Source organism: Mixophyes fleayi, chromosome 6 (assembly GCF_038048845.1).
Source record: "Mixophyes fleayi isolate aMixFle1 chromosome 6, aMixFle1.hap1, whole genome shotgun sequence".
Lineage (NCBI taxonomy): Eukaryota > Metazoa > Chordata > Amphibia > Anura > Limnodynastidae > Mixophyes > Mixophyes fleayi.
In genome coordinates, this window is record NC_134407.1 from 172,633,064 (window position 1) to 172,657,071 (window position 24,008).

General features: G+C 39.4%; 2 protein-coding genes across 4 annotated transcripts in view; one reads left to right on the plus strand and one right to left on the minus strand.

Moving 5' to 3' along the window:
- The first annotated feature begins 714 nt into the window (after positions 1-714).
- On the plus strand, positions 715-16,587 carry LOC142094767 (all-trans-retinol 13,14-reductase-like). The gene is made up of 11 exons (XM_075177241.1): positions 715-934; positions 1,506-1,688; positions 2,087-2,316; positions 3,721-3,916; positions 5,882-6,076; positions 6,229-6,348; positions 8,251-8,389; positions 9,148-9,257; positions 13,722-13,888; positions 15,064-15,223; positions 16,061-16,587. Exons 1-11 carry the CDS (start codon positions 772-774, stop codon positions 16,204-16,206), a joined length of 1,809 nt encoding a protein of 602 aa, XP_075033342.1. The 5' UTR covers positions 715-771; the 3' UTR covers positions 16,207-16,587.
- The window catches only part of TMEM92 (transmembrane protein 92), a 35,277-nt gene continuing 27,767 nt past the window's right edge, over positions 16,499-24,008 (minus strand). For 2 of the 3 annotated variants that reach the window (XM_075177240.1, XM_075177239.1), the window contains exons 4-5: positions 18,292-18,442; positions 16,499-17,458 (exon numbers count right to left, since the gene is read on the minus strand). In XM_075177240.1, coding sequence (XP_075033341.1) covers positions 17,351-17,458; positions 18,292-18,442 — 259 coding nt within the window. In that variant the 3' untranslated portion in view covers positions 16,499-17,350. The remainder of the gene's footprint in view (positions 17,459-18,291; positions 18,443-24,008) is intronic. The other variant, XR_012677706.1, reaches the window with a different exon arrangement.

Consider the following 24,008-nt stretch of genomic DNA (forward strand, 5'->3'; position numbering starts at 1 on the left):
CTCTTCTTTTTGCCCTCTCTTGTAGGACAGGTATGAAAAGTATGCAATTATGGCCTGTATATGACAAAACTGCATTGGATGTACTTGTATTCACAGTGAAGTTTGATGTATATCTATGGGCAATGAAAGATAAAACTCTGCCTGGATAATATAAAGAATTTACTGAAAATCACAGAAGAAACCCAGAAATATACAACTGAGTACTTAGTAAAATTGACATGTACAAACCAATAAAAGTTTGAAGACGGAACAATGCCTTTAATAGGAAACAGCAACAATGTATTTATGTACAGGTATGAAGAAGAGGGCTTATAGAAGTGATTCAGTGAATATTCTTTTCTGAACCTTTATAATGGGGAGTGGCATTGCTAGCAATTCTCCTGGATTTATTGCGATAAGAATTAACCTTTGTCCTGTGTAATTCCAAAACCTATACTAGTGCATTCATTGCATTGACTATTGTTTGTACAAGAAATCTGAGCATGTGGGTTGTGTGTGATTGTCTGAGGCATAGCTTAGTATGTAGTGTGTGAATATAGAATCTCTTAGCAGTGTGTGTGGCTATAGGGTTTGATTTGATTTTGCAGTGGATATTGTATCTGACTGCTTACTATTTTTGCCTGTAATTATAGTTGTGAATAGATTTGTGAGTGAAGTGCTCTATCCATTTTATTGTGTGTATTTGTTTGTAGTTTTGTACACCATATATGTGCATTGTTTCAGTACGTGCGCTTTATTCTTGTGTGTACTGTATAACCCATAGCACAAATAATGGTGTTTTGGATTCTACCCATTGTTCTCATATGTCTTCTGCTGCTATATTTGTCCCTGTGGATTTATTATGGATGGGGGAGTCTGTTTCGGGAAGACTGTGTGCAGCCTCCGAGGCCACTAGTCACTGACAAGAGAGTCAGAGACAAAGTACTTAAACAAGGTAAGTGGGCTTGACATCCAACATACCATATGAGAGTTGCACAGACAATGCATAGAAAACAGAACTGTATTTCTGTATTAAGAGGCAAAATAATATCATATTTTACATTATTCATCACTGCATCACATTTTTATGCTTGATAATTGTTTGCTCAATACTTTTTTTTGTACTCTTGTACTATGAAATATTGCATATTAGGTTGCATTAGACAGGCAGGGGGAACCCATTCAGTTTGGGAAAATTCACAGGTTTGGAAAGCTGAAATGTAAAGATGATGATTTTATCATTATGGGAAATGAGTGGGGAAATGTTCATTTATTTTAACCTGAAGAATCCATTTAATGGATAAGTGTGATGCCATTTCAGCTGCGTCAGAAGAACAACTGTACCCAACCCGAACAGAAGCAGTAACATTCTGAGCGAAACAAGTCGTCTTTCAGTTCCTCTTTATAAGACTTCAAGTGGGGGCAGGAATGCAATTTGGCATCTTTGCTTTAAGTGACAAAAAAACACTCTGTCCTGCCACTGATTCATTATTTGCATTCCTCTCTGTTTTCTTTGTCTAGTGCAGGATTCTCTCAGGACAAGATCCCTTCTAACCTGGATGCATTGGTTATTGGCAGTGGTGTGGGTGGGTTATCGGCAGCCACTGTGCTTGCCAAGGCTGGTAAAAAGGTTCTGGTCCTAGAACAGCATGACCAAGCAGGAGGAAGTTGTCACACTTTTCAAGAACATGGATATGAGTTTGACGTGGGTGAGTATTTGCACAACAAAAATAACAACACATTAGCCACCTGTGGTGATTGAGCCCCTGAGGAACTACTAGTCCCACCATGCCCTAACAGCTTCAGGACATGCTGAGAATTGTAATTCCACAAGAGCCGACAAACTTCAGTTTGTCTATGTCTGCCTAGATTGTCAGAAAATTATTGCTTGATTTTGGTGTATGAAATATGTACAAATTCCAGAACTGATCAGCTAAATCCAAGTTATTCTAGTCTCTGAAAGAGATTCTAAGACTTTGAGGTCTATTTACTAACATTGCTCGAAGGTGCAAAGACAGCGTAACCTATAACATACAGCCAGTATTAGCTTTTATCTGTTTGCTAAAACCTATGGTAATGTAGTTCAACATTGTCTGAAATTGGCCAGGTGTTCACTATGTGGGCCAGATGCATGAAGGAGGAATGTTGCGGGTGATCATGGACCAGTTAACAGAGGGACAACTTCAATGGAATCGTTTGGGAAATCAATATGACTCTGTCCTAATAGGCAACAGGGAATACCGACTTTATGCTGGAAAAACTGAATTTCCAGATGCCCTGAAGAAGCAGTTTCCGGGGGAAGAGGAAGCCATTGACAAGTTCATAGCTTTGATGAAGGTAAGGGAATGCTGTTGTTGTAACAATGATTTTTTGTAAAATCGTTAATTGTAATATTATAATAGTTGTAACTATTATAGGATATAGGATAATAGGAAGATAATTATGTGTAGTTATCTTGCTTAGTTTACTTATTCATGCATTTTATTACAGTTAAACTGAAAACAAGTTTTTATAGTTAAAGTGACATTCCTAAAATGTGCCAATAATACTTCTGTCCAGCATAATATCCGTTTATTGACTCTTGACATGCTAATAAAGCTGCTAAGAACATGGAAGCAAAGATGAGCTCAATTGTGGCAAAGCTGGAACTGGAACAGGGTGATTCACAGAGGTGATATAATCTTCCAGTTCCACATTTGCTTAGGTGTTCCACTTAATGCTATATAATACTGTATTTGTAAATTTGTGTTTTGTGGAGTTTATAGCCTATGCATAGGCTATATAATGCATTGTATGCATTATAGCATATGCATACGGGTTTGGTACCTTATACCGATTATGGAAATCCCGACATCGGATACCCAGAAATGATCAGACCGAAGCTGTAATTCCCGACACAGTGCTAATAGTGACAGCTTAAAAAAAAGACGTGCTGTTAAGGTGGTAATTTCAGGAGGCGCCGGCTGTACAATGTACTAGGCTCTCTAAACAACATTGTACAGCCGGCGCCTCCTTAAATTACCACCTTAAACACACGAATCATAGTGTGGCCCTTCAAAGTGCCGTCATTGTAGCCTGCCGGGATCTTCAGTCCTCGGAATTGTTTCACGTCTTTTTTGAAGCTGTCACTATTAGCACTTTGTCTGGAATTGCACCTTCGATATGATCATGTTGGCGTTTCCATCATCGGTATAATGACTACCACTGATGCATACGATGGTCAATTTATTCTGCTGTGTGGTAGGAGTGGGAAATGTGGGAAATTCCGCAAGCAAATGCGGAACAAGGTGAATTCTTCACAGAACGGTTTTCAAAATTCACTCATCTCGAGAAGGAAGATGTGGAATAGTGGAGAAACTATGTGACTGGCTTGATTTATTCTCAGTAAGGAAATATTTTGTTTACGGGTTCACATTGGTGTATAACTAGTTTTACATTAGGAGTAGTCCTGACCATGACTAGTTCTTGACACACACAAGTAAATTGGCTCAATATTGCTGGAAGTGTGTTTGAGGATGACCTGACCAAAAATCAGACCAGATTAGGATCTGTCTTTGAGGTTTGTAATGGAGATGGTAGAAAATCTGTTTTCCTGATGCTAAGCTTGATTTTCAATGCACGAAGACTTCATGTCCGGTAACCAATTGTATCACGCTGTAGCCTCCCAGAGCCTATAATAACAATAATATAGACAAGACCAGTTACGTTTGTAACACTTGTTTATGACGTTTCTGCTGACAGAAGGTAGCTCGTCATGTGCCGCTGGTGGCAATACTAAAGATCATCCCTCAGTCTCTGGCCCTGCTTCTACTGAGCACTGGTCTCCCGCAGCGGCTGTCTCCCATATTCCGGCTAGCAGAATCCAGTCACCAGGATGTGGTGGGAAAGCTGACCAGCAATACAGAGCTACAGACTGTCTTCAGCTATCTCTTCTATGGTAAGTGAGAACATCTGCACGGATATGTAGTGCCCCGATAATGATATAACATGGAACAATCTTCATGACTAGCAATACCGAACTACTCCACATAATGACAATGAAATTTCACAATGGAGTAATGATGAGTTATGCTAATATATAAAGGGTGGGAGGGTTCTATAAACGTGTACTAGCGAAAAATACAGAAAATTTGTATTATAGAAGAAGTGTAACTTTCCTTAGATTTCAACAGTAATTGCAATACACCTGCCCCGCGGCCTCTTACATTCCCTAAAAAAATATGGAATCGCAGAACTACTGACATCTGCTCTGTGCAGCCATCTAATCATCTACAGTTGACACATGGGACAACCCTCAAGAATGGACCATTACTGCGATTCTTGTGGGTTTTTTCAAAAAAACTTTGATGTCCAGTGACATCATTATATTATTTTAGTCCACCTCTACTTGTTTAAAATTGCACCAAACGTGATTATATTCACTTCCTTCCTGTTAGTTTTTCCATATTAAATATTTGCCTCACCCTTAACTTAAATAATAGACCTTGATATTAATATGTACCCATAATAAACTTCATAGTTTATTGATGTTTAGATTATGTGACTGATAAACCAGTTAATGAAGACAAGGAAAGAGACTTTGTGCCTTCAATCCAAAGGACAATTGAGAGTTTTGTGTTTGTGGAAGGGAGGGGGGGGGACTCTAGGCAGAAAGTAAATGATAATACTAAACCTCTCTCATCCCAAATATTAGAAATATAGGGACCACATGACTGGGACCACAAACAGAAACCCCCCACCCCGTGTCAGCACTTGTAAGGGTTGCTTTTTCAACCTGGATATGTTTAAATACCTACTGCTATACAGAGTTTTCAGACAGATACTAATTGTACAAGCTATGGCTCTGTCTATACCAAGTGCCTCTGGAGGTATCTGCCAAACAAATTACAATTCCTTTATCATAGAATGTTCTTGGTACCTGGCAAGGATATTTTACGAACCACCAAAAATATGGACTATACCCTTTCGTTATTGGAGCAAGAGGGTCCAATGGTTTTTACATACCTGATATACAGCTGATGTCAGAATGTATAAATACTAGTGAATAAAAACCGAGGTAGCAGCTGCCGCATCCCATTAAGTAGCCAGCCCAGATGCTTCAGGGCCCTTCTGTTGCCCACTAATGAGCTCCCTGTACCTCAGTAACTTGTGGTGTTCCCCTCCTAGCCAAGCATGGAGTAGAGGAAGAGGAGGGACCGGCTGCTTGGTAAGGAAGAGCAAGAAGGATGTCACTGCCTAGAAACTTGGGAGTCCGTTCAAAAATTCACTAAAAGTTGTAGATACAGCCTTGGCTGATGTTCTGTTCATTCCTATCCTCCCACACTTATCTGAGCCTATATCTCCCCTGAATTAGCCTGTGTGATTATCCATTAACTCTCTATAATTAATTTATTGAAGTGCTGATTACATGTCTGATAAACCAATCAATTCTGACACCAGAAATAGACCTATTAACTGCATTTCAGTAAAGATAATAGTGGTGTGGGGTACAAAGTCTAACATTAGATGTTACATAATTTACTTTGTAAAATGAAAACATATAATATTAATAAGTGAAACGTATTTCCCTTAAAATGACTATTAAAAACTATAATACAGGTCGATCCACAATCACTTTGACAACAATCACAGGATTTAAAAACGAAGTCTTGATAGTGGTGTGTGTGGGAGCTACTTAGAGATTCCTTCCTTCTGCTAATACATAGCAGACTGATAGGGTTTCTACCACCGTTAGCAAGATTCGTCTGCCCCTCTCCAAACCTTATTATTCGACAAGCATCTCACAAAAGAAATAAAATGAATATTAGACAATGTTTCCGGTGCCCCTATTGTGTCCTTCTCCTGTGCCTTCCTATTTATGCATGGAAGATAAGACTACTAAAATCATTACTCTCCTTTACAGGTGTCCCTCCCAATGATTCCAGCTTCATGATCAATGCCCTTCTGCTCCATCACTACAAAAGAGGGGCTTGGTACCCTCGGGGAGGGAGTAGTGAGATAGCCTTCCATATGATTCCCGTTATTGAGCGTGCTGGGGGAAGAGTACTTGTACGGGCCCCTGTTACACGGATCCTGATGAACAATGGTAGAGCCACAGGTGAGAAATAGGTTATGAGCTGGAGCAAAGAATGACAGGAGAACCAGAAATGGTGATGGTAGAAGAGGGCACATCATGGGAACATTTAGACAGTTTAAGTGTTGGGTTACTAAACATTAAAATGTCCTGATGATTTAATATTTCCTCTCTAGGGGTTGCTGTACAGAGAAAAGAGGGGGAGGTATGTATTTATGCTCCAGTGGTCATATCGGATGCTGGTATCTTCAACACCTATGAGCGACTTCTGCCCCCAGAGATCAGAACAGCACCAGGTAGGCAAATAAGGCAAGACAAGGTTTCAGATGGGTATTTGGAACAAGGACACAATAATATATATTCCTGCCTCCTGGTAGGTACCACATAAAGTCCTACCCATAGTCTTGTGTCTGGCAATGGTATAAGTGCCAGAAAGAAGCTGGAGGTTACATCAGTGTGAGAGGGGTTTACCTTTGCCTACACATTGCCAACACTTCATATGGAACTTATATCTGTTTTGGGCGTATAATATGCGCACAAAGCACTAGATGACTCTATAGGACAAACTGGCTGCCTGGTGGTATCTTATGCTACTTGGAAATATGCTGACTAAATGTTGACATATTTGCTATATTGGGATATATGAGGCTATAGAGAGGAATTTGAAGAGTCCATTGGGTAGGATGCACATGGTGTTCTTTTATTTATGACCCTTCGTATTTTCTTTAGTCATCATTTCTTTTTGCAATGATAAATTATTTAATGTGCCTATTTATTAAATTTGTTCACTTTGCCTATAGGTTCTTTTGGCCTTTTGTACACTTTGCGATAGGAAGGAGAGGATGAGCACAAAATTTGCTGGAGGGGGATTCAGAGATCCTTCTCCTGCAATGCTCTCCCCATAGCACAGTACTTAAAAAGGTGAAATTCCCCATAGAACGGCTGTTTTCTCGACATTTACCAAGATTAAAACCTCTTTGGACGTTCATAAATAGGCCCCTATATATTTACATCTTCACAATGCTAAAAAAAACAATATATGCTGCAAAAAGGACATCACTTCTCTCTAAACATTGCACGTCACGTATCCATTTTTTGCTATAGTGTGCCGTGCTTTTTAGTTTTTGCTGTAATAGCATGCTAATGTATAATTTTGTCTATGTTTATTATGCAAATATAATGTTTTGAGGCATGTTTATTTAGTATTTTATTAATTGAATTTCACCGCAAGCAGCACTGAAATAAAATTTTGACAGTACACTCAACGTGCCATTGTACTTCAACTTCATCAGCCGCAGAATGGAAGAAGGAAGATTTTACCATGAGCACAGGAAGGTGTTCTGTACCGTAACTGGGGTTAACTGTGGAATTGTTTACGACATGAGGTGTGATGGCAAATTTACTAAGAAAATGTAATAATGGAACGGATGCCTTACTTATAAGAAACGGTATCCCTAGCTATAATTTGCGGAGGATAGTATGAGGGTTTTGATCCAGGGAATGTATTCCATTGCTATTTTTGGGGTATAGAAAGCATTTCCTTTTCCCAATGAGGTTACATTGGCAATTTTCAAATTGTTTTTGTATTCTTCAAAACAACCATATTTTTAATAATGATTATACTGTGTACAGTTGTTCATTTATTTTATAATATAATTTTTTTGCATGCATTCTGTGACCTTATATTGCACATATGGTTGTGCGTATACTGCATTCTGTTCTGTATGTTAACAATACGGCAAGTACCGTTTAGGCAGCAGACTTACATCAAGATTCAAATGGACACGCATCTTGAGATCCGCTTGCATTTGAATATGATTAGAACTATGCTCAAATCTGTGCTTTTTTTTGAACAATTTACATGCATTCCGAATTGAATCAGGCCCATAGTGTATAGTTTATAACACTGTTTCTCAACTCTGGAACTAAGGGCCTAATAATATTGCATATTTTCCAGATCTATTCACAGGTAAAGTGATCAGTAGCATAAGGTGATCAAGATGAGTTGGCCACCAAATTAACACTCTTGGCCGCTAAGTAACAGTTTTCCGATAGGACTTTAGAACACATGCTCAACTTGTGGGCTCTATATATAGTAAATTCAACTAAACAATGAGTATATACAAAGTATTTTGCTATTTTACAAAAATGAAAAGAGCTGTTCCCTACTTCATTATCCATCTCTTCTCTCCCAATAGAAGTGGAGTCACTGCTGTCCAGTTTGCAGTACGGGATGGGTTGCTTTTTAGTCTTTGTTGGTCTACGAGGCACAAGTGATGAGTTGGGGCTGAAATCCACCAATCTTTGGATCTACCAGGAGAGTGATCTCAACAACCTGTGAGTCTTGAGGAAAAGTGATTGTATCCCCTCCCAAATAGCAAAAAATATTCACCTGTAGCTGTAAACTTGATCCATAGAAAATAAAATGAAAAGAATCAGCAAGTTCTTCTTTAGATGTACTATTATTTTATGATTAAGCGTTTTATCTAACATAGGTATGTCAACAAGAAGCTAATTGCACCAAGTTTAGAGTTCAGCACAATTTTGCAGCCCGTCATACATGTAAAATGCACAAAACAGGCCGCAAAATGACGCTCTTACCTGGATATTTGGAGATGCACGTATCTTAAGATAGAGTGTGGAGAAGCCGCTCTGGTTGGTTACTTACTAAGAGACTCCACGTAGTTATCAATGAAGTTCATTGTGGCTTTCCCATGCTCTAGCCAATTAGCCATCATATTTTCTCCTTACGATAATCCAATGGTTAAAATTACAAAAAATGCTTATAGAAGAACAATACTGGCTTCACTAAGAGCCACAATGTGACTGACAGGCACGGTACTTGTCTCTAAGCGAAAAATCAGAGGGCGGATTCGTCACAGAGTCAGGAAGCTGCTCTGATTGGTTACTTGCATATAGACCCAACATGGGGTATCAATTAACTTTATTGGATTACCGGAAAAAGAAAAGAAGATTGAAGAATGAAGAGAAAAAAGGAAAACAATAAAGAAGAAAAAAAGAAAATCCATAAGGAATTAAGCAAGCAATAAAGATCAGACTATCCTGTTTACATTACTTTGTTGTCTGTTATACAGGATGGAGAAATATCAGTGTTCATCTTTGGAAGAGGTATGCAAGCACCTACCCCTGATGTTTATCACTTTCCCATCTGCTAAGGATCCCACTTACAGTCAGAGACACCCAGGTAAATGTTAATACAATGTACATGTATTTTACATTAAGTTCTATACACATACTGTATATGATGAGTTTCACAGTTTTCAGTGCATTTCAAATGATTCATCAAAGTATCTGATTAAAGTGTACCTGTCAAACTTTTTTTTGCTGAATATTTATGAAAATGCATCTTATTTACCCAACGGGAACCAGTGACATCACATTTAGTGACATAACATTTAGTTTATTACATGTAACAATTCATTTTGGATGGCAGTGAGGAATAAAATTATGGAAGGCTATGAAAGTAGAGGGTAGGTGGTAACATGGACATGAACAGGCAATTGGTCTAGAGGAGCAAAATATTTAAATCTGGGCCTGGTCTAGTGATTGCCATGTCTTTAATATTTAAGCAGTCCAGTTGGGAACATAGGAGCTGATGTAAGTATAGTGAAGGGAAGCAGACCAATCACAATAAGATCAGGCAAACAAGGCTGGAAATACAATGAGAGCGGACGCAAGTTATATAAGTCGAACTTTAACTTATGTTCACAGTTTAAAAATACAGAGACAAATTCTGATATCAGAGAGCTCCCTTGGATCCATTAACATCTTACCAAACCGGTAGCTCCTCAGCTCCCAGACTTAATATCCACACAGGAATGGACTCCAGCTCTCCAGTGCCATTAGGCGCATAATAACATGACCATCAGCACTCTTAGCCATAAGCAAAGTCCCTAGCACACTTTTCTTTCGGTCACCTGATCGAGTTACTCTACATATAATTTTGCATAGCGAATCCAAACTACAACCACTGCTATATAGCAAATCTAAAGTCCCTGCACTAACTTTTTTTTTGCAATATAAACAATTTTGTAACAACACACTTGTCAGGTAAGTATTTGATAGTCCTTCTATAGATCAGAAATTCCTTATTCCCAAGAAGGCTTAATTGCTATCATTAGTCATTAACCCACATAGATCCAATAGAGTGCTATTCTCCATAGTGAGTTGAAAATAGAAAAGTAGTCTAAGCTATTATATCTTTAAACTAGAGATACTCAGGCTCGGTTCCCTGAGAACCGAACATACCCGAACTTAGCAGATTCGAGTACCGAGCCGACTACTGTCGCACTTTCTCAGATTTGAAAACGAGGCAAAACGTCATTATTACGTCGTTGGATCTCGCAATTTTTGGATTCCTTTTTAAGATCCAACATAATGGTAGGTGGGAGGGAGGGCGGTCCCAAGGACAATTCCATCTTGTACCATTTTTCTTTTCTGCCACTGCTGTGTGCCAATGTGTCCTAGATGTGCTAGGAACTGCCGTGTGTTTGAGTCATTGCTCTGTCGCTTAGCATCCAGCCAGGTCGCTGCACTATTTGTCCGAAATTGTATGAAAATAATATTGTGACTTGTGAGGTGGTCAAAATTGACTGCAAATTACTTGAAATTAGTGTTATTGAGGTTAATAATAATGTAGGAACAAAAAAAAGTGCAAAATTATGTGATTTTAGCATATTTTAGGATTTTTTCTAAAAAAAACAAAACACATGAGGGTGGTTTTGCCAAAACCAAAACATGTAACTAATCCAGATCCAAAACCACTTCACGGGGTCAGTGAGCATCTCTACTTTAAACACCACATTGCTGACTAAATAGTATAATCCAATGGCGTTACTGCCCACATGTGGTCATCAGTAAATATTGCATCTTTATTCAAATTCAACAATATTTGATTAGTAAATCTAGCCCCAAGACTCTGATTTAGGAAAAATCCAGTGGTCATATGATCTGCTCCGGATTAATTTTATAACTAACTCTAGGGAATTGGTCCTTTGCTGGCAGTTAGCATTTACTATGCACTCGTTAATGTTCAATTGCATCATTATTTAATTGCATTCATATAGGCTCTGCAGTGCTGTGCATGTAATATTTGCTTTCTAACCCACTCCACATTTATGTTATTTATGTCATCTATGTTATTCGCATAATTAATTTTCTCCCTTTAATGTCCTCCCAATTTAGTATGCCTGTCATGTGAGGCAGGATCCCTTCCTTACACCCCCCCCCCCCCCTTTACAGAAAACCTTCCTTGTGCAGAGATACCCAAAGCTTGAATCGGATGCTGCTGCGACCATGGTACGCCCTTACTGCACATTGACTACGTGCAAACACCCTCTCCCTCCCCCATTCCGCCCATGAAATGGTAGGCTGTCGAAAGTGTCCTTTGCATTCGAAGATGAATTGGATGTACTTGCGTTCACTGGTGTATAGTCCATTTCTGGCCAGGCACTGTGCAATTTAACGCAAAATACGAATGTATCAGCATTTCAGTTCCTTAATAAATCAAGCCCATAATCTCTGCCTGCCAACCCAATCCCCCCTAAAGCCAATCTATCATTAACAGAATTTTGTCACACAGAATACATAACTGTCATAATTAAAAATTGTGCCAGATTCTTTGACAAGATATGGGTTCTTTAATTTCCGGTCCTCATTCATTTGATCTTGAAAGAGTTAACGGTTAGATTGTCTTTGTTCAAAGGAATGTCAGACGCCGTTTTTGTTTATAAAAAAAATAATATATAGTTAGCTGGTGTAGCTTAAAACTGTGTTCTGTTACTTACTGAATCCAAGATCTGACGTGTGTAAATAAAGCACCTGTTTAATAGCAAAATTTTGAGAAATACGTTGAAATATCATTATACCAACAACTAATGTATTTTCTCTAGTCTGTTTAGCCATGGGATATGTACTTTTCTATTTGCTGGCGTAATGTTATATATTATACGCTTGCGTGATCGTGATAGGTCTACGCATTCTGAACTTCACAAACTGATGTCATTGCTTTAGTAAATCAGAGATTTTGCAAATCCCATACCTGTGTGTATTTCACTGACTCTCCGGCTGCCCGTACTAATCTGATACATCTTATCTGATCACTGACCACTCAAGAAATATCGCTGTCAATCTCATAGCTCCCACTCTGAGTATCTCCTTCTGGCACTTCTTATCCTCTTCCTCCCCCTAAACTTCTTATGGACCGCCACTGAGTCCTCACCCCCCACCCCACCCATCTTTATCTTTTCCTTCCCCAGACTTACAAATGGCAAAAAGGCTGTTTATCTGCAAGCTTTATTTATTCTCTATATATGTGAAGATGTTTTTCACATTTCACTATCTGTCTGTAACTTACTGACCTTTAATAAATAGCTATAATAAAAAAAAGATCAGGCAACAAATGGATCTGAGCACCTGTGGGTAGTATATATTGAAGGATGATTCATATACAGTACATGGAGAAAACTATTTGCCCACACCTGTTAATTATTAAATTGAGGTGTTTAAAATCAAGCACCTAGCCATGCAGTCTCCATTTGCAAACATTTGTGATATAAAATTCTCTGAGCTCTTCAGAAAGACCTAAGCGTGGTACTGTGATAGGATACCATCTTTGCAATAAGTCGGTTAGTGAAATTCCATCCCTGCTGGATATTCCACAGTCAACTGTAAGTGATATTATTAGAAAGTGGAAGTGTTTAGGAACAACAGCAACTCAGCCATGAAGCAGAAGACCACGTAAAATCACAGAGTGGGGTCAACGACTGCTAAGGCGCATGGTGTGTAAAAGCCACCAATGGTCTGCTGATTGCATAGCTGAAAAGTTCCAAACTTCCACTGGCATTAATGTAAGCACAAAAAGTGTGCAACGGGAGCTTAATGGAATGGGTTTCCATGGCCGAGCAGCTGCATGCCAGCCTCACATCACCAAGACTGGACTGTGGAGCAGTGGAAACGTGTTCTGTGGAGGGGTGAATCAAGCTTCTCTGTTTGGCAGTCAGATGGGCGAGTCTGTGTTTGGTGGATACCGGAAGAACGTGAAAAACGTGTGAACTGTGACGTTTGGTGGATCAATGATAATCGTATAGGGCTGTTTTTCAGTTTGGGGAAGGCTCTTTTCTACTCCAACATGACTGTAGTCCTTGCTTTGTGCAGTGGGGTACAAAAACAAGACTTGATGAGTTCGATGTTGAAGAACTTGACTGGCCCACACAGAGCCCTGACCTCAACCCCATCAAATACCTTTGATATGAACTGGAATTGCAACCCAGGACTTCTTGTCCAACAACAGTGCCTGACCTCATAAATGCTCTACAGAATGAATGGGCATTACAGTCTCTGTTGGTGTAATGGTCAAAGATCCAAATACGTTTGTCCTGTATAACATATGTGAAAATATCACCATCTAAATATTGAATACTCTGGTGTATGGGCTTTACGAATGTATAACGCTCATGTATTGATTCCAGAATCACTAGGAAGAATACCTAAGGGAGGAGTTTATTCCACATGCACAGTGTTCCCAGGATAAGCAATGTCTCAGAAATAAGAGTGACTGTGTTGTCATAGCCATTTTCTACCCAGAATACATTTAAATTGCACTTTGGATGAAAATAAATAAATATTTGATTTATTACCTCTTCTATAGGCAACTCCTGTATGACTCTGCTGACCATGGCTCCTTATGACTGGTTCTGTCAGTGGAGTGAGGAGAAGCCACGGCATCGCGGTGAGGAGTACAACAACATGAAGATGATGTTGGCGGACTGTATGGTTGAAAAAGCCATACAAGAATTTCCACAACTTGCAGACAAAGTACGAGCACAAACATGTGAACACACTGGTGCATGCAAATATTCTGTAACTCATTGAAAACAATAAATTTCAGCTGTCAAATTTTCTAGTGCAGTTTAGAAAATGACAGCATATGTCTGATTGATTGCTAAAGATTACAATATACTGGTGCACTATGTAAATAAGCCACACACCAGTTAAACACAAGCTTACACAGCACTGTCTTTTTAAGCATCTGTGTAATACAGTTCTAGAATTGTTTATGGCCTTTGTTGGAAGAGCTAGTAGGTTGGGTGCTCTGGGCCTCCGAACCTTTAATAAAATACGCTCCTCAGCCTCAGCCAGCCTCCCAGCTCCGGTGGTAGTCACGAACTCTACTACCACTACACCGACAAGGATTTACCTGACTTCAGAAGGCAGAAGGTGGCAATGACGAAAAGATGTTAACAGCGAAGCTTTGAAATCACCAGCACCGCGATGAATACACAAGCCGGCATACAGAAAGTAATGTGACTTTCTGGGACTGTACCATTATTAGGGGTGTTAAATGAGCAATGCTGGCAGGCTACAAATGCAGAAAGTAGAAGGGTTGCTGGAAAATATTTTACATTCTGTAGCTCCCTGCATTACTCATTTAACCCCCCCCCCCCCCCCCCCTAATAATAGTACAGTCCCAGAAAGTCACATGACTTTGTGTGGCGGCTTGTGTATTCATCGCGATGCTGGCAAGTAGTGATTTCAAAGCTTCGCTGTTAACATCTTTTCGTCATGGCCACCTTCTGCCTTCTGAAGTCTGGTAAGTCCTTGTCGTTCTACTCTTAGTTGGGGACATGTACCCAACCCCCCAGCTCTACATTTGATAATGTTGGACTACAGCCACTGCATGTTCTGCTTTGCAATCTCATTACTGAACTGGGTTAGCATTAGCGTTGCCACAATTTCTGGACAAAAATACTGGTCTTCCATATTAATAACCCTGGCACAGTTTTTACCAGCTTGGAATGTAAAATAATGGTACATTTTCTTTTTACGGCTTTGAGCAAATGCCCAAATGTGTGCTAGTGTGGTTTGTGTGCTAGGGCTGCTTTTTAGTCATAGGTCTGCCCTTCTGCTATAAATTATAATATGTGCACATCCATGTAGGGCTACACACAATGTTATATGACCAATGGCTCTCTGCACTTTCACAAACACAGATTGAATACAAGGAAGCTGCCACGCCAGTAAGTAATGAGTATTACCTACGGGCACCACAGGGATCTATGTACGGTGCTGAACAGAACTGCAGCAGATACCAGTGTGAGATTATCAGCAGGATGAGGTCACGGACTTCAGTCCCCGGATTATACCTGACAGGTGAGAGACAAGTCCTACTTCTAGATAAAAAATAAAATAATGCATGGTTTTGGGCCATGAGAGAACATTCATTATTAATGAGCAACTTAAAGTAACTGCATATATCTGATAGGAGGGCAGAGACGTAAAGGGTGTTTCTATCTATATATCCACATCCACGATGAATGCACTCTCGTTCTGCTTAGGTCTCGAGCCCATGCTACTACTCTGCATATGTAGCCAAACGTTTGCTAAGTGCATAGCACTGTGCATGAGAGACAGGTTAAATTGGCAATTATGAACAAATACCTATATAGTTGCTTTATTCACCCATTTTTGATCCAAATTGTTTTCCATTCCTGTCTACTTGTAACTTAGTTTTAGCTCATTTCCTGACATTGAAACTGTGCTGCCCACCCAGACCTTCAGCCTGTTTCTGACTAAATTTGAGTTTTCTTTTGAATTCTGGCCCTAACTGCTACCGAGCGGAGCAAATCTGATTCCATCACCTTCTTGCAGAAGTCCCTGGTGAAAACTGGACATTTATTTAAACTCCACATCTCAGAGCCAACTATTAGCAGAACAGTGATAGCTGTGCCAGGTGTACAATCTGACAGGAGCACAGGAATTGTTACATTTCTATCTGATAGGGGAGCAGGAAAATGCCAGTTGTATATCTACCTGGAGAGCAGATAGGTGCATATTGGAACAAGTTGTTTGGCCTGGGGTCAAAAGTATAGACCCAAGCTTTGGGTGACAGTAGAGCAGGTGGAGTGGAAATGTATTTGTGTATTGGTGCAGAGATTGTACTGAAGTAATCCTGATATGTTTGTGTATGTTATACCCTTTTTGTTACAGGACAGGATGTGTTCAGCAGTGGTGTAGCAGGTGCGGTACATGGAGGATTACTTTGTGCTTCAGCAGTTCTTAATAAAATCCTGTACGTGGACTTAATGATGCTGAAAAAGAGGCTTAAACAACGGATGAGACAGAGATATTCCTAGACTGATGGAATCACTAGCAATACCTGCCTGTTCTCATCAATCAAGTCCTTTGTTTGTACGAGTTAACAGCACTTCCAAATCATAACATTCCTATTGTTAAATAATATTGCTAAATCTTGTGTGAAACTCAAAACTAGGTCTGGGCAATGAATGAGGTCCAGCAAATGTCCAGGCAACCACTTCCACAAACTGGGCACCAACAGCCACATTACATACACACTTCTGTAAATACAGATAATGTACATCCAAACACTCACTTCCTTTATCTTACATACTTACAATATGCAAATAATTCCTTAATAAAAACAGAAGATTTATTCAATCCATGTATATCTAATCTAACAGTTCACTGTTAACTTAAAATAAATAAAAAAGCCTTTCCTTCTCTGTGTAACGCCTCTTATTGCTCTATATAATGTCTCCCTATTATTCCTCGTTACTCCATATATCCTCACCCTGCAACTCCTCCTGTTACTCTGTGTAACATCTCCCTTGAACTCCTGATATTACTCCATATAACCTTTCCAAGATCCCCTCCTATTACTCCATTTAACCTCTCCCTATAACCGCTATTACTCCATATAACCTCTCCTAACTCCTCCTATTACTCCATATAACCTCTCCCAATAACTCCTCCTATTACTCCATATAACCTCTCCTAACTCCCCCTATTACTCCATATAACCTCTCCCTATATCTCCTCCTATTACTCCATATAACCTCTCCCTAGATCTCCTCCTATTAATATTATTTCTCTCTTCAATTCCGCCTATTGCTTCCTATAACCCTTGTTATTCCATATAAAATCTCTTCTAAAACATCTGATTACTTCATATAAGCTTTCCCTCCATATAACTTCTCCAATAACTCCTACTATTGCCTCTTCTTATTACTTCTCTTATTAATCTGCAGTATTTCTTCATAACAATACTCCTATTATTACTATAAATGGCATCCCTCTTTAAATCTTTCTGTGACTCTCATAACCGTGGCCAACAAACCCTGCCATTGATTCATACAATATATCTCTTCGCTATAACTCCTCCTATTGCTCCATGTCAGTGCTCCACAGGGCACTGCGATAGCTCCGACAACGTCTTTGTGAGAACATAAGTAGATGTACTTCTGTCCAGTGTCTTTGTCATCAGCTCTGATCAGCCAAAATAGGAGGTGCTGGGCCTGCCTGTATCACACTGCTGTAAGACGGTGGGCTAGCTGAACTTGGAGGATAAAGGAAAGGCTTGGCAGTAACCTGTAGACAAACAAAAGAAAACAGAGTTCTATTTAGAAATCTATGAAAAATACAATATGCGGTAGTTCTACAACAGTTTGCCATAAGTAAGCCACTGACAAAGGGGAATCAAGACTGAAAAATGCACCCACATCATATTTTAAAAGAAGAGTCCTCTTAAAGTGCTCCTGTCACTGTTACATTACTGCTTATTCATATGCATATTGTGACAAGTACTGTACCGCGTGCCTCCCAACTGGTCTGGCAATCGGTCAGAAAATGGGCATGTCTGAAAGTGGGTGTGTTCAGGCAAAATGGGCATGCTTGATCGAATTGGGGGAGTGGTTTGTGCTGGTCAGTCAGGGATAATTACAAATGTTGGGAGGTATGGTACGGTCTTTATTTTGTAGTTTAATATACTGTAACTCCCTGCCTCTAGGTGTCATTGTTAAGTAGTTAATAAAGTTAAAAACAATAAAGTATCTAGTAGCATGAACTGTGATCTGGTTGTTTTGCACAGTGGCTGGACAATGAAATCAGTGAGAGTTAGCCACCCAAGTTGCTCCCTGTTCTGCTTGTTTGATGGTCACGGTAAATAACCAGATTGAAGTCTGTGGGGGCACTATTAATGGTAGGAGGTAAAATACTGTACACTGGAGCAATTGTCTTCATTGGGATAAATATGAAAATAATTTTGTCTGGTACAAGCGGTATGCATGACCTGCAAACAATTGCCTCCGATACACCTCAGGACATGGGATCTAAGATGCACTCAGGTCTGTGACTGACTCCGTGCAGGTAACACATGACTAAAGAGGGCCTAAGCTGTTGCCAAAGGCATCGCTCTAACGTACCTCACTATATGGTGGAGGTGCACCCATGTCTACGAATGGTATCTCTCGTGGTGATGGTGGTGTCGATCGCGTGCGGAAACGGCAGACATTATTACAGATCCCACAAAGGCACAGAACTGTAAACACTATCAACATACAGAAGAACAGGGGCCTGCAGAAAGAAAGAAGAACACATTACTCAGTATACACACATATCTATAGAACCCCAAGGCCAGGGTTACATTAGTAATAAATAGCATGATGGATACAGCCACAACATAATGTGGCATAGCATCTTCTAGGCTATCAGTAGCCACGGGTGTCCGGCTGAACCAGCCCCTCTTATCTTGCATTCCAGTCCAGATAAAGTTCACAGTAAATGTATTTCAAGGTGTTTCCTCCAAACCATTAGGTAGACAGCATTATTGTCTATGTATATGTTTAGAATTTACAACATATTATTTCAACCGTAGGTTATCCACTTAGAGACTGATTGACAGGTGGGCCCTTTGTAGGTTAGCTATAAAAACCACACACACACACACACACACACACATAAAAATCAAGAAGCATTGCAAGCAGTTCAGACACATGCATAGTTATCCGCTGTCCCTAACTTTTAGGGCTAAAGATTTGTTTCAGTTTCAACCATCTCAACAATAGCATTTCTATTTTTGTGCATGTTTAGATGTAATTCTAATCTAGTCTTAATTCTGTAGGCGTTATAAGTTAACAAAAAAAAAACAAAAAAAACACAGCAACATAACAATCAAACTCAATAAACATTATGGGGATCGCAGTATTCTAAAGTCCATTGAGATTCCTTGACTCAAGCAGCACAGTGTCCATGGCAAGTATGAACATGCTGCATGATTCTTACATTGTATCACCAGCAGGCATACGTGTGCATTTCAGTGTGACTGGTCCGCTGTACATACCCCATTCTTTTGCGTTGCAAGAAATATTTCAACAGGGAATGCTAAAGGCAGAAAGGATCATCCCGCTTGCTTAAGGTTCCTGTCACTAGTATTTAACACATGAAAGAAGCCCCAACCACTTGTGCATCACAACTCATTTCTATAAGACTCAACATTTGAAAAAACAAAGTGGACTTCCTTGGGAGACATTGGGAAGTCAATAGTTTAAATTACTATTGTTGTACACTTTGTGTGGCAATAGTTAGTGAAGAAAAATCCTTCAAATGTCTCCATTCTTTGTGATTGGAGACATTTTGCATTTATTTTTTATGTCAAACAAAAAGCAGGTGAGTGAAATATGGTACAGTGTTTTAGGACCTGCCGGCATTCTGCGCTCCCTAGTGGTCCTAATGGTCTTTGTGCATACTGCAGTATCACAAGACTAACACTACTACAGACAAGGCCAAAAGTTTTGAGAAGGACACAAATATTATTTTTCACAAAGTCTGCTGCATCAGTTTTTATGATGGCAATTTGCATATACTATAGAATGTCATGAAGAGTGATCAGATTAATTGCAATTCATTTCAAAGTCCCTCTTTGCCATGACAATGAACTTTATCCCAAAAACAACATTTCTACTGCTCTTCAGCCTTGCCACAAAAGGACAAGCTGACATCAGGTCAGTGATTCTCTCATTAACACAGGTGAGAGTGTTGACGAGGACAGGGCTGGAGATCACTCTGTCATGCTGATTAAGTCAGAATAACAGACTGGAAGCTTTAAAAGGAGGGTGGTGCTTGAAATCATTGTTCTTCCTCTGTTAACCATGGTTATCTGCAAGGAAACACGTGCAGTCATCATTGTTTTGCATTGCTTTGCATAATAAGGGCTTCACAGGCAAGGATATTACTGCTAGTAAGATTGCACCTAAATCAACCATTTATCGGATCATCAAGAACTTCAAGGAGAGATGTTCAATAGTTATGAAGAAGGCTTCAGGGCCTTCTTCATGAAGTTCAAGAGCATCCAGCAAGCGCCAGGACCATCTCCTAAAGTTGATTCTGCTGAGGGATCTGGGCACCACCATTGCAGAGCTTGCTCAGGAATGGAAGCAGGCAGGTGTGAGTGCATCTGCACACACAGAGAGGCGAAGATTTTTGGAGGATGGCCTGCTGTCAAGAAGGCCAGCAAAGAAACCACTTCTCTCCAAGAAAAACATCAGGGACAGGCTGATATGTTGCAAAAGGTACAGGGATTGGACTGCTGAGGACAAAGTCATTTTCTCTGATGAACCCCCTTTCAGATTGTTTGTTTGGGGCATCTGGAAAAATGCTTGTCCGAATAAGGAAAGGTGAGCGCTACCATCAGCCCAGTGTCATGCCAACAGTAAAATATCCTGAGACCATTCATGTGTGGGGTTGCTTCTTAGCCAAGGGAGTGGGCTCACTCACAATTTTACCTAAGAACACAGCCATAAATAAAGAATGGTACCAAAACATCCTCCAAGAGCAACTTCTCCCAACCATCCAAGAACAGTTTGGTGACAAACAATGCCTTTTCCAGCATGATGGAGCACCTTGCTATAAGGCAAAAGTGATAACAAAGTTGCTCGGGAATCAAAACATCAAAATTTTGAGTCCATGGCTAGGAAACTCCCTAGACCTTAATCCCATTGAGAACTTGTAGTCAATCCTCCAGAGGCGGGTAGACACAAACAAAAAACTCACAAATTCTGACAAACTCCAAGCATTGTAGAGGCAAGAACGGGCGGCCATCAGTCAGTATGTGGTCCAGAAGTTGATGACAGCATGCCAGGGTGAATTACAGAGTTCTTCAAAAAAGAAGGGTCAACACTGACAATTACATTAAGTTTATAGCAAAGAGTCAATATTTTCAAAGAGCCTTTGATACTTATGAAATGCTTGTAATTTTACTTCAGTAAACCATAGCAACATCTGACAAAAAGGTCTAATACCACTGAAGCAAAAAACTTTGTGAAAACCAAACTTTTGGCCATGACTGCATTCACTGATGCAGTTATCTTAGTGTCTCAAAGATGGGTTCCGTAAAGTTTCTCCTTTTGCAACTACAACTTGTTAACACAAGCTATGTACACTGTGGTTAATCACATAGGCACAATGATAGAAGACCATGTTAAATAATTTACAGTCTGTTCCAAAAATACACTGAAATGCTGTAAATTGTATTAATTATTTATTTATAATTCTAGGCTCTTCCTGAAATACTAATATGGGTAATTTATTGCGTAGGACAGACAGATTATTGACAAAAAATAAAAAAAAGGTGCATAAATCATTCTGATGTAAACAAGTAAACCGAATGTCATATTTTACCATCATATTAAGATTTCATGTAAACGGATTTATTTTTCACTGATTTTGGTTTTACTTGAAAGTGATTTATGGTGCATCTAAATTATAATGCTTTGAGCTTAGTATACAGATAGTAATAGATTATATACAACAAATAATATGCATCTAAATTGACGTTACTGGCTATATCAAGGGTAGCAAGCCTGTGGCTCTCCAGCTGGTTTGACTTGTATTTCCACAACAGACACAAGATACCTATTCCTGGTATATATCATATGTACAACCTAAAGGTTTTGTTCGGTTTAAAAAACTTGGACATATATTGTACGCACGTCCGCCCAAATTCAAGTACTTGCGGATCTTAAGAAACGTTTCCATTTGAATATAGGTATGCAAGGACGCTCTGGCTATATTTCATTTTCCATATGAAGCAGACAGAACATGCTGCAGGGTACGTGCATATGTGTAACAGAAAGCCCTTCAGAACTCATGCCAAAAACAATGTCTATTAAATAAAATAAAAAAATAAATATATATATTATATATATATATATATACACACACACACATACATACATACACAATCACTCAATATATAAAAGTATTCGGACGCTTGACCACTACACCAACAGAGACTGTTATGAAATTATATTCAAAAGAACAAATTCAATTCGGCCACTTTAGTCTAGGATTAACACGGCATTAGCAGTATTGCCTTTAATACGGTAATTTTAACCAAGATTTTTACACGCAGCCCCAAGAGGTGCGAGCAAAAATCAGCGTATGCCCTTACTGTACTCGGCCTGCGCTTCCACGCCCCTTTCCTTCCCCGCTCTACACATAAGGCGACACAAGTCAAGATACGTAAATCTTGATATGGACATATCAGAAGCATTTTTAGTGTGAATGCGCAGAACAAGAATTTAGAGTTTACACAAACAAAATGCACTTGGGTCTAAACTCTAATGAGCCCATGGAGAAAATTCATCACCATTGATATATTTCCTTGGGATGGCCGACTAAACTTTGAAAGAGCAAAGTATACATTACGATGGAAGGTCACAAAGACTAAGGATCTGAAGGTCTTTCTTCTGTTATCTAAATGTTAGGGTTCATGAGTCCACTATATGGTAGTGATGCGCCTGGAAGAAACTACAACATCGCAGCATATCTATCAAAAGACTGGGTAATCCGCAATGTTTTTGGAAGAATGTTCTGTGGGTGGATGAAATGTAAGTAATGTTTTTCTGGAACAAAAATGGTAAACCTATTTTGAGAAATCAGCAAAAAAATCCTCTTCCTATATGTGAAGCAAGGCAGTTTAAACATCCAGGATTGGGGCTTCTTTGCAGCTTGAAGATACTAATGTTTTTATTTGAAATAATAATGAATTTTGGATTGTACCACTAAATGCTAAAAGGAGAATCTCAGAGTGTCTGCCCACGAGCTACAACTTAAAGGGTCACTAAACCACAAAGCTGAATTTTTCAGATATGAACCATGAAAGTAAAGTACATTGTTCATTATCTGTAGCTCTTTTAAAAAGTAGTACATCCTCATTCCACTGCATCCTCAGCTGGAGTACATCCCACATCTATAGGAAAGTCCTAATGGTTTCTGATACAGGACAAAAAACAGAGACTGTTGTTGTGACATCACTGGCTCCGCCCCTGTGCGTGAAAGCCAATCCACACTGTGCATTTCTGCAAAGAATGTCTGCCTAGCAGTCGGTCACTTTCTTTGTCGGAGCACCTCCCTTCTAAACAGCAACTTGCTGCAAAGGATGATAGATAAATTCAGTTAAATGTATAGCTGCTATATCCAATGGCAATGGAATAATAATGATTATATAAAGACATAACTAAAGCCCAGAATGACGAATTACGAATTCAGAAAGTGGCAGAAGGCCATCACATACCATTCAACAAATAAAATAAATTAAAGCAATCTGTAGTTGGAATACCCCTATAATAGATTGTGGGTCATGCAGCATGTTAATGATTCTGACAGCACAAGTAACATTTTAACAGAACTGATAAAGCAGAACAAATGTCTGGTGTAGACGTGCAAACAGACAGGATCTCAGACAGGACAGAAAGAGGGGGGGCAGAAACATAACTGATAAAAGGAGCAAACGTTATTCACCAATTAGTTTAAAATGATAAGTCATTTCTTGTATCTGGCTTCCTTAAATCCATTCTCCCAATTCCATCCGCCTTCTTTCATTACAAGTCAACGCTAATGCAATATTAAGTCATTCCATACATAGCTTTCTCAAGCATCAACAAAAAATTCCTCTTCCAAAATGTGATGCCTGGCAGTTTAAACATCAATTATCATGCCAACCCGCACTGTCATTGTGAAATAACAGGAAACAGCAACGTGAATAAAGTCCTCAACACTGATACAATAATGTGACTTTATTGATGTATGCCCTGGCAGCATTTGGCGATGTCACAAATCATCTATTTATTAAATACAAACA

Coding starts and splice junctions, on each gene's coding strand:
- LOC142094767 (XM_075177241.1), top strand. CDS start 772: ATGGTGTTTTGGATTCTACCCATTGTTCTCATATGTCTTCTGCTGCTA. Junction 8,390..9,147: donor GAGAGTGATCTCAACAACCT/GTGAGTCTTGAG, acceptor TCTGTTATACAG/GATGGAGAAATATCAGTGTT. Junction 13,889..15,063: donor TTCCACAACTTGCAGACAAA/GTACGAGCACAA, acceptor TCACAAACACAG/ATTGAATACAAGGAAGCTGC.